Here is a 12,087-nt window from a genome sequence, read left to right as displayed (position 1 = left end):
TTGATCACAATTTTGTCACCAACCTGTAACAAAAATTATTTCTGACATCTCTCGCGAAATTTTTTGTTCCTTTAAACATTGTCTTGTTGACGTCCTCTATTAGTTATCCGTAAAGGGCTTTGTTATCAAAATCTTACTCACAAATTTATATCTTTTTTCGAAGAACTTTATTTTATAGGAAAATTTCTTCGCTAGCGGTTAATCCCAATATGAAACGTTATATTATTCTTTTAATTGATTTGTTAGTTCAATGGTTTCTCTCCTTCGCCTATTTCTGCACATAAGAAATGCCGTATAAATCCAGAAATAATCCAGATTTGGATATGAATGAGCAGCGAGTATAATTATCACAAACACATTTTCATTAAAAAAATCTATACGCAGATATAATAGGTAAAAAACAGCATACCTATTACAAGTCAAGAGCATCTAATTGAAGCATAACTAGAACCCTTCACGAGTCTAGCTGAGACAAACATAGCTCAAGATCAAATAGATAGAACTCATCTAGTAAAATTTTTCATTGAGGAATTGAGTTACGGTTTCGAGGAAGTAGTAATTGAGTACTTATAGAGCAGGCTGAAAATAGCCAATTTTTTCAATACGTTCAATAGCTCCACAAACTCCCCTTTGGTTTTAACGGTCAATCAGTTGTAACAGTCTAATGTAATATTTGTAAGTGAAATCGTTTCAATCCGTCTGCTATTGATCTGTCTTCGATTGATTAATTGTGCTATGAGATGGTATGTGCAGTAGCAGAATGTTTAACTTAGTTACGTCAATTGGTAGTATTTCTCTACTTTGTTGGAGTTAGACTTTAATTATTTAATAAAGATACAATTTTCACTACAAATTATTTATCATTATTATTAGTACTTGTAACTGAGTATAGTAAAGAAGCAAAAAAATGCCAATTTTTCTTGAATGGAATCCTGAATCAGATATGAAATTTGAGACACTAATAATATGCAGTTTTCATTTCTGTTCATCATGGGAACCAAAATTCCGAAAAGAATAAGTAGGGATCGTACTCTCCAGATGAGTTTCGCACTCCAGGTATTAATTTCAACTTCAGTTTATAACTGTCCAATTCAATGTAAGTGAAAAGTGACTCTGTATCCCATTTGTACTTCTTAAGGGGTTGGAATTTATCAACTTTCAGTGTCGTTATAAATACAGATTCATCGTCACAGCACCAAAGGAGAACTAAGGTACCATCGAATGAGGTTGTGCAGTTAATTGCTTTATTATTGTTTCCAACTTCAATAATCCAGTACTTCTTTTCATGAGCATTGGCGAAGATGACATTGTTATCAGCTGTTATGAACATGAGCGTACTTATGAGATACGCGTCATTTCGTTTTACTGTAGGAAGTGCGTCACACTTGATTGTGAACTCATCATCATGGGTGAATTTGATCAACTTTGTTTCTTCATCCCAGTAACACCAATTAATAGAATCAAAGCTTGTAAATCCCCGATATGGACACAAGACATGTTTGTACCGAATAGGAGTGATTTGATTCAATTTTAGTTCTTCCTTCAATACAAAAAGGTAGGCGGAGCTGCCTACAAGAAGCAACAATCTTGATTCCTCAAAAAATTTTCCAAACGGCCTTTTGAATACAAAGTATCGATCAATGTTTCCCTGAAACTCAGTCACTCTTTCCGTATCAGTTGATGCAACCAACCCAGAAGATCTGCAAGTAACACGTTGAACACAGAGTTGACCATCACCAGTCGAAACTTTAAAATATTGATCAACCCACCATTCTTGAAAGTAAAATTCATTTGATTTCAAAGAATTCGATTTCATTTCTTCAACTCTCTCTGGCATTTTTGATTCTTCTTTTATTGAAGTAATCGACATAAGATCTGATCTCAACTTTTGCGTAAACCTCCTAAATTTTTTGGTAATCAAATTTGTTGCACAGCTCATTAATAATTGTCCTCTTTTTTCTATAAGATTTTCTCTCACGCTTTTGTTAAACTCAAAATGCTTTTTGGTTGTCTCAAAATCTGTCAACAAGCGGGCATTTGATGAGCCTAACAAATCGCGAAATCGTTTCTGTAAATCAACAGTCTGTTCAACAGTTACCGAAAATTGTTTAAAGTCAGTAGAAAGAATTTTGCCATTTTCTTCAGCAATTTCAAAACAAGATTGCCGCAGCTTCTCAATTTCTTTTTCCAAAAGTTCAAACCGCTTAAGTTGCTCCTTTTTGTGTGATTCAATAACATCTGACATTTCTTCCTTCTTCAGTCGGAGCGGCTTTTCACCGAGCTCAAGTTCTGTTATCATCTCGAACACTTGCCCTCTCAATTCGGAGCCTCTTTTTTCGAGCGTATCAAACTCATGCTTGCTGTGCTTTCGTGTACATTTGCTACAGAATGTAAGGTCACACGTTCTGCAGTATTCTTGCTGTAACAATTTGTGTTCAGGGCAGACTAAAGGCCCGTAACCTTTTCTGTCCAATATCAAATGACCTCGCTGCAAATGAGGTCCAACGCAAACGTCACACAAAAGTTCCTTCTCCGATGGGTTATCTTCTCGAGAACGATTGCATGTTTCACAGTGAAACAACTCGGTTGTTTCATTGTTACATTGGTCGCATTTATGATTACCGCCAATATTGCTATTCATTGTTTTAAATTACAAACAGATAATATTTGATTTTTAATTAGCTGCTATTACAGAACTTCACTATCGCAAAATAACCGTAGACAGACTAAAAACGTAATTTTTCTGCATAACAACTCTCTCTTTGAGGTTAAAAAGCACGTGAGACGAAACTTATAATTATTGCATAAAAATATGGGCTATTATTGTCTGACAGATAACTGAGTTTCTTGTGATTGCTTTATTTTAAAACGTAAAGCAATCTAAAATCAGAGCAAATGTAAAATCACTGAACGAATGAACTGAGAAAACTTACTGGTGGCGGCCAAAACTTGTAATACAAAGCGTGGTTTTTAATTATAATGGTGTGGTTTTTAATTATACATGCGTTGGCGATTTTTTGCATACTTCAACAAAAATGATGGTTAAAATTCATTTGATGTACATTTTTTCGAAGAACAACATGTGAGTTCTCAAGTAATGCCATTTTCCTCTGTTTAAGTTTTTCTTTTTTACTTCCATTTCACTTTTTGGAACATCGAAACAACTTTTTCCATATATCAAATTTGTTTCTAATTGATGGGTTATATTCTCCCATAGTTCCTTCTCCCATGAGTTATCTTCTCGAGAACGATTGCACGTTTCAGAGTGAAACAACTGTGTCGTTTTATTGTTACATTGGTTGCATTTATGATTACTGTCAAGTTTGCTGATGATTTTTAAAAAATACAAGCAGGACTAAGTTTATTTGAAATTAGGTGGCCTCTACAGAACGTCACTGTCAATAAATAAACGCAGAGCACTCTTCAAATTTTTTCTCGTTAATGTATTAATTTTTCAGATTCGAGCAAAAAAGCACTTGAGACGAATCTGATGTTTTCTCTATTTAATAATCGGCTATTGTTGTCTGGCACATAACGACTTTCTTGTGTTTTTTCGCTATTAAATTAGAAAGCAATATAAAAACACAGCCTCACTTGATTTTATGTATTACGTTCACATTCAGTAAACTATAACAACTGAAAATTGAAATAAGTGAACTTATGAAAGCAATGAAAAAATAGAGTGTCAGCTGAATTTCAAAATTATTTATATATTACATAAACTATAATACAAACGAAAGATTGAATTTAGGGATCAGACTGGTTTTTGCATACTACAGAAATTTATGGTTTTTGATACAACTGATATAATGAATTGGGAAAACTTACTGGAAGGTACAAGGAAACAATGAAATAATAGAACTCTAGAAATTGTTACAAACTACCTAATTTATCAATATATATATATATATATATATATATATATATATATATATATATATATATATAATTGTATATTGCCCAGATTCAACACGCGTTGCCCTTTTCGGATAGTTCAGATAAAAATGGGGTTAAAATATATTTAATTATTTAATTTAACAATCACTTCAGAGGGTCACGCAAGTTCTGTAATGTCACTTTGCTTTAATTAAAATGATTTCATTTTGTAGAATGCTTTTTCATTTCAAGGTTAAATTTGGCTGTTTTGATAACTAACTGACAAAATGAAAAAATGCGAGAGCTGTTTTTTAAAAAAAGCAAATTATTGCATTGCCTTGTGCAAAGGCAAATAGCATGTTATTTTATGAGGGGCGTAAAAATAACAGGATCGTGGTCCCCAAGAAAACGCCTACTGCATGTTAAATTTCAGAGTCACTGACATCTATAGATACAAAACAGTATGATAGACAAGTAACAATTTACGAATACGAAAAAGATTAACTATATATTTATTTAAGTCATTCTGAGCAAATTTTAAAACTCCGACAAATCAGAAAGAGCTATTGAAAAAAGTGTGAACAGGTGTTTGTAGATAAATACCAGACAATCAAGTAATAAAAAAGTCACATTTTTAATCAAATCTTGTTGTTTTAGGTTCTTGTTTAGTATCCCAAAATTAGAGAAATTATTTACGAAATCTTTTTTTCAAGAACAAATGTTGAATGGAAAAAAAGTATCCTTTTCAAATTAAAATTAGCTTAGTTTTCTTGCAAGCAACAATTAGGAATGTTAATGCTATGATTTTTTCAACATATGTGTTAAATAAGAGAATAATTGAGAAAAAATTTGACACCCATTTTTTGAGAAATAAGCTAGAAGTAATTCATTTTTGCCACAACAAATTTCACTTAATGGTTAGGGCACTTTAATGCCTACTTTATGTCCAAATCGATATCCACATAATTCTGTAAAACCGAATGATTATTTGCATGGGTAGAAAAATGTGTTCAACATTTTGAGAACTTTATAACTGCCGAATAACCGTAAAGGCTACCAAAATCTTTTTAGTGGGATCTTTCACTCTTCTATGACTCAATGTTTTTCTGGTTCGCAATTTTTTTTTGCTAAAAACCACTACAAAAATTGAATTCAAAATTTTGCTTCCAAGTGACCAATAGGGAGAGTTTAGTCTAGAAAACATTTTGGTCGAAAATTCACACTAAATAACTTTTTCAGTAATTTCTGCTTTTTTGGGAAGGAGCACAAAAATGAAAAATAATGTTTTTCTCTTCTGCCTGATCCAGTTATCAGTTGACATTATCAATATATAGCGCTTGCACTTAGTTCACTTGCACAGCTGCTTGTTTCATGATAATCAAAAATCTAAAAGTGAAAAGAAAATAAGAAAAATTGTATTAAAATGGAATTTGTATTTATGAGAAAAACAAGGCGAGTTGCCACTCATTGCACGGCGAACAATTGTTTTTAATTGATATGGTTTTCGCTGATAAAGAAATATAAAGAGCAAAAAATAATAAATTTGTCATAAATATATAAATGTGTTTCTGCGTAATCGCAACGGAGCAGCATTAGGCTTTGAGTCTGCATTAACAGTAGCTGTTCTCAGCTGTCCTTTTTCTATTATTCCCCACATCTCAGACTGTTCATTTAGTGAGCATGAATGCTCTTTTTTGGTGACTATGGCCACTTTTTTTGCGTCTGTAACTTTCACCATCATTTGGTACCATCATTGCAGCCAACATTGGTCAGGCTACGGTCAACCTGAAAATCTGTCATAAAATTTAACTGACTTTTAAGTTCCGCTCCTTAACCCAGCTTCCCTGGAGTAATAAATTTATGCAGGATTTCGCAGCGAAAAATAGCAATATATTTCATCTAAGCTGGAAAATGTTTTGTACTGGTATAGCTTTGCAATGTAACGTATCTTTAAACTGCTGTCAAATATCAGGATAGCAAAATAATTGGAACGTATGTTTTTCGAAGTCCAGAAAATCTTTAATATGAATCTTTAATAAGAAGAGTGTTCGTATAACAGAATCTCTCAGCTCTTTAAAATTATTGCTGCAATCGAAATAATTAGAGAATAAAAAATAAAGCACCAACTAAAAAGTTTTGATTAGGATAACCAAACACAAAATGAACAGTTTTTGTTAGTATTCAAAAAATCTGTAGGTCGTGAATTTCGTGATTTTTTTTGTAATTTGGTGAAATTAAATATTGATTGACAAGCTAACCAAAAGGTATGCAAGAAGTCTCATAACTGACAAATGATCTCTTTCCCTTGCAGAAATTTGTTGACTACTACTTTACATTAAACATCACCCATAATGGGTAAACATTTCTCTATGAACGCCAGCAGGTCTCAACAAATAAAAGCAGAGTCAATTAAAATTTACATAGTTAAAAAAAAGTTGCTTAGTTTAGCCAAGCGCAAAAAAAACATTACTGTGGTCTAACTCAAAACATCTGTTAACAGTTGTTTCAGATCGATAAGGAACGTGTCAGGATAACTTGTCAACTTTTTGCTGAATTGGATACATTGAATTCTGAATAGAAATTTGAAACAAAAAATTTACAAAAATTCCAAAGAATAAAGTTTCGAATTTCGTTTTTTTAAAACTTTAACGGTCTTGTTCTATTGTTGAATGTCATTGAGCACTGCTTGAATAACTGCCTTTTTTATATGATTGCTCCTCTATTAAGCAAACAATGTTTAAACCAATATCTTAAACAAACGTTTTATGATGCAAAAGATGAAATTTCAACACCGGGAAGAACCAGGAAAAAAACAAAATAGTTCTTTGCATTTGTAAACAAATGTCGATTTTTTAATAAAATAAAACTCAAGAAAATTTGATCAAAAAAATAGCCGGACTTATAGAATATGAATAATTCCTTTTAGATCAATTCTCGCAGGAAAAGCTGAACCAAATATTCTTTTCTTTGCCATTATTAGATTATCTCCTTAAAATAATGCTGAAGACGTTTTTAAAAGTATGGATTTCTAAAAATTACCTAAATTTTCAGAAAAGTTTTTCAATTTTAAAACTTAAAGACAAAGGTAGCATCAAATTTGTTCTACTGGGCCATAAATGCTCAACTAAATAGATTTTGTAGTTATTAACCGCCAACTAGCCTGTAAAACCCTCCCAAAGTACTGTTGTTGGCGCTACTAGTAAACGGAAGGTAAGCCATCAAATCAACAGAAAAAATTGTTTGAATAAAGTACAAGCATTACATATAGAGTCACTAGACTCTGTCACGAAGAGCAGTTGACTCTCCTTTAGAAAATAATTGTGTCCCGAGTAAACAAAAGACATTTTGTGTCAAAAGTTTGCTAGATCCTATATTTGGCAAAGTATACAAGAAGTTCGCAACCTCTCATTGACTGAATCTTTGAAAAATCCAGTGCAAAATTGAAGATAGTTTATCTCTAAGGGTATTCTTCTCTTTAATCAACCAAAGTTAAAGTCCTTTTGAACGACTGAGCGAATAGTAGTTTCAAGATTAATAGTCAATTGAAAGCACCACGCCATTGTAAAACTCCAAGACAAAACTGAGAAGATTGCTGATGAAAGTTGCAGATGAGATTTGTGTCACAATGTTTTGTGAATGCGTTGCTGATTTGGTTGCAATAAATTTTGTATAAAGTCAAACAAAAAAGCAAATCTATACAAGAGGTCCAAACTTAGGGAAGTCTGGACTTCTTGAATATTTTTTCCTTTAACGGCCTTGTCCTGTTTTTGAATATTGATGAGCAATGCTGTATTTTGAACAACCACCATGATTTATGTGATCGTGGCTTTTAAGCAATGCAAACAATTTCCAAAGCAACATATCAAATAGAAGTCCTACATTGCCAAAGATTTGAACACAGGGAAGAAAAAAACGAAACAATTCTTTTCATTTACGAAAAAAATCTATTAACTTTTTATGTGGAAAATGAACTTAATACAATTTGATGAAAAAATTAGCCGGTTTATTTAAAAAATGCGGTCTTTTGTAGAGGAACTTTTGCTCGAACATATGAAGCAATGTGTTCATTTGTTTTCTAATAATTGATTATTTCTATTAAAAAAATGCTGGTTCCAATCTTAAAAGTGTGGATATTTCATTCAACTTAGTATTCTAAAAAATTCCAAATATTTGAAATACAGCGTGAAACAGAAAATTGATTCCAATTTTGTAAAAATTAGTTTCTGAAAAAGAATTTCTAAAATATAATCGCAATTCCAAAAATGAGGTGATATTGTTGTTTGTGATATACATTTTCACGGATTTTTCGTTTTCTCAATGAGATGCATAAGAAGTAAAAAAATAACTAAAAGAAAACAGTTTAGTGATTAAAGATCAAACTTTTTAGATGGAGCTTTAGGAGATTGTTGCTAACAACTCAATGTCAAGTCACCATTACTCAATGCCAAACTACCAAACTCAAATGTTTTTAAGGATGACCAGTCCACCGTGCATTCCATTATACACGTATATATAATCTATTTTCTGCCAACTAGGTTGAAACAAAATGTTCTTAAGCGACTTATTGGCGCCACTACTGAAGAGGACCATGAGCTATTAGTTCAACCGAAGTGGAGAATAAAATTTAAACTTGAAGTTTGTGCAAGCTTGAAAAAATCCAGATCCGAAAAAATTTTTGAAAAATTGATGAGTTGTACACCCCCCCTCCACCACCACTTCCAACTTCCATTTTTAGGGAGAGATCTTGACCGTTCAAACGTGTCAGCTCGTAATCTAAATGAGTAACCTATACGAACTACGTGAAAACAGCAAGTAGAACTGAATCATAATTTCAGGTGCAATATAATCCACCATATAATGTGAAAAAACGCATGTTTTATGATTTGATATTTGTTTTTAATTTTTTCAATGTGTTATTTTTGCCCGATCGTGTATACCGCAAAGTTTGTTAATTAATTGAGCTTTCACAAAAGAAGTTAGCAATCTTACCATATACTGAACATAGCTTATCATTAAGGATAATTTTATGTTTAACCGTTTTGTCAAGAAAAAAGCTGCAATGTTTTTGAACGACCAAACAAATAAAAGTTTTAACAAGATAATTGAACTCACAGAAAAGCATCACACTGGAGTAAAACTCCAGGACCACTATGTGTAGATTAGGTTTCACAGAGATTTTTAAGCAGCCGCAATATTGTGTCCATCGAACAGGGCCACTAAAAAAACATTAACATGGACAGCAAGGACTCTTAACTACAATTTGTCGGACAAATGGAACAGCGCCGATGACCAACAAAAGTCAAAACAGATACTGAAAAAACAATCAATTGGATGGCAAGTATTCAACTCAAGATATCGGAGAAAAGGCAAGTTGACCTACTCAGATTATTCTCACGACATCACGGCCAAATAGAAGGCAGCCTGGCACTTAGTGCAGAACATTTTAACTGGAGAAGAAGCCATATCGATGTTCCTTCGATATATAAGATTAACTAGATTTTAATAAACAACGACAGATGCTACGCCTTTTTCGATGCCGCCTCCAAGACATATCATAAAGAAGCGTTAGAACAAAAAAGATAAAGAATAGAAATTTTTAGCCAATCGCTGAAGCAAACATTGCTCAACAAACTGTAACAGCTATTAAACAAGTTAGATACAAACTACGCATAGTGGAGCCAATTGGTGAAACCAGATAATGACACCCTAGGTGGTCAATATTAGCATTGATAACGTTTGGTATCCAAGTTGGTTCAAACGGAAGCAGCTCAACGATTGTGAAAATCCGGCACTGCTGGTAGCAAATAAGGAAACTGATCCAAATCAGACTATAATCAAAAAGCTCATCAATTTGAAGGCAGAAATTGATGACGTTCCTTTCCAGTTGCCTGCTAACGGCAGAATAAAAAATATCAGTGCATGCATATCAACCATTTCGGAGCAATTTGAAATTGAGCGAATTGAAATTGAGCTCTTGATGACCGAACAAGAAGCAGAGCAACCTTTTATAGAACGCGAAAAGTGTGCAATTTTACGCACGAGAACAATTGCAGATGTTACTGAACCAGAAAAAGAGCAGAACTGCGTCTGTAACAGCAAGAACATGAAATGGAACTATATTTGCGTCAAAGAGAGGGAGAATTCGAAATTGAACAAACAAAGCGGAAGCAGAAGAAGAGCAATAACGTCCAACGATTGAATAGAAAAAGAAAAGATCAAGGGCCCTGTTTTCACTAAAAACCTATAAATCTTTAAATAAAGCTGGAAAATAGAGACAGCCAATAAATGGGTGGAAACATTACCCGGGAATTTACCCTTCAGTCAACTACAGCCATACGGAAGCTCAATTCAGGAGACCAAAACTCCTCAGTTCTTATATGGAGACCGGCAGAGTCACACACAGATCAGCAGAACGAGTGCTCTAAACAGACAGTTCATATGCCTCGAGCATCCGCATAGCAAACCAGAAGCAGGAGCCGGAGTCTCATGCAAAATTCTAGCATTAGCTTCGTTGACAGCAAGAATAGGAGATCAGCAAATCGAAATGCTCCCATATTCAAATATCAGCCAGTAATGAGCTGTGGTTCCGAAAACAATGAACCGAAAACAAGCGGACCGTTGAAGATGGACAGCACACTACTTGCGCATGCGAAAAGTTTAAGTTGTTAACGTACTCGAGCAGCGGGAGTGCCATCAGAAGTTCATATTGTGTTTCAATGGTTTCTGACCCTGTCACCAGTTAAAGGACTGCAATATTAAAACACTCAGTGTACTTAATTTTTTGAGACTACACAAAAATCTTCTGCACAGGGACTTCTCACATAGGGAAGCGACAATGATTGTCTCATATGCTTCCAAAGCCTTAGCAACGAACATCACAGAAGGAGGACTCCGAGTTGTGTGCATTAATTTTACGAAACAAGATTTAAGCCTAAATGACCTCTGTCTATTTCAATGAAAAATTTAAGTTTTAGCGGAAACAACACCATTGAGTCGGAATTTCAAATTTAAGGCCCAAAAGCATCCTTGCGTCCATCTCAGTAGCAGCAGCATCTTAGGATCACTAAACGTCAGAACTCAAACAGTTGAGACCGTTTTGAGAGTTCACGATAAGCCGTGAGCTTCGATGACACTGCAATTCCTGCAAATCCGTTTTTTGACAAAATACAACCTGTTGACTAGAAAGGGATCCACAAGAATCCAAAGACCGTTACCCCGTTCTGAATAACTTACATGGTGAGTTTATAACTCATTTGCAGTTCAAGTTTTTTTTTTGTTGTACATGACTTGACTGCTACGACGTTCATCACTCATTAATAATCAAGAGGTCAGAAGACAAACCTACTTCGCTGACACTCAGATGAAAGATCGGATGGCCATGATTAGTCCCCCTCCAGCAAGACAAGCTGCAAATTTGCTGCAACGGGCAGTTCAATAGGTTACGACAAAATAGAAGGTCATTTAAGCAATGGTTGCGATATTGAGTTCTATGCTTCAAAAGGTGATATCACCACTCTTTCACAAGAAAAGAAACGAGCTATCAAGCCTCTGGTTGAAACTACACGATTCAATGATAGATGTTACGAAAAGAGTCTTCTTTGCGAGAAAAAGATGTGAAGCTACCAAGCAACTTCTACTTTCCATTGGCTATCATGAAACTAATGAAAAATGACAAAGCTGAGTCTTTTTTTCCAAGAAATCGGAAAAAAGGAATTTAACCAAACTAAAGATAGACTGCTTTGGTATTTACCGCATAACACTGTCATCAATCCGCTCAAGCCTAATAAGGTCAGGTGAGTAGTCAACGTAGCGAGAAAATGTCAAATGATGCCTTTACATAGAAGCAAAACTCCTTCAAATTTGTGTCAAAAATCAAGAAATCGGTGTCAATACCCAAGGACATCCGACACGTTTTTGAGGTGAACGGCCAACCAACTGAGGCAAATTAAGCTTTTCATCAAGTTGCGAACGATTATACAGTGAACCATAAAATAATCTTCAAATCGGGTAAAATAGTCTTCAAAGTTAAATTTCTATTTGGACAACATCCCTAAGTCAGTGAAGAGTGTTCAAAAAAAATTGAATACTCCCAGAAAAGTAGAAACAACCTTAGCAAATTTAGATTCATATCGACAAAATGGATAACCAGTGACGAAAACACCAGGTTGAAGATCCCAGAAAAAAGTGTAATACAAAATCTGCTAAAGCCTT

The 12,087-nt window shown here is 34.1% G+C and overlaps 1 protein-coding gene across 1 annotated transcript; it reads right to left on the bottom strand.

Moving 5' to 3' along the window:
* Window positions 1-753: 753 nt before the first annotated feature.
* On the bottom strand, window positions 754-2,927 carry LOC142356973 (uncharacterized). Its single transcript, XM_075408707.1, has 2 exons — window positions 2,202-2,927; window positions 754-1,901 (listed from the first exon to the last, which is right to left on the bottom strand). The coding sequence occupies exons 1-2, from the start codon at window positions 2,639-2,641 to the stop codon at window positions 989-991; spliced, it is 1,353 nt and encodes a 450-aa protein (XP_075264822.1). The 5' UTR covers window positions 2,642-2,927; the 3' UTR covers window positions 754-988.
* Window positions 2,928-12,087: the final 9,160 nt, after the last annotated feature.

The sequence above is a fragment of the Convolutriloba macropyga genome, unplaced genomic scaffold, assembly GCF_964194025.1.
Source record: "Convolutriloba macropyga unplaced genomic scaffold, txConMacr16.3 SCAFFOLD_732, whole genome shotgun sequence".
Classification (NCBI taxonomy): domain Eukaryota; kingdom Metazoa; phylum Xenacoelomorpha; order Acoela; family Convolutidae; genus Convolutriloba; species Convolutriloba macropyga.
This window is presented reverse-complemented; position numbering and strand designations above follow the sequence as displayed.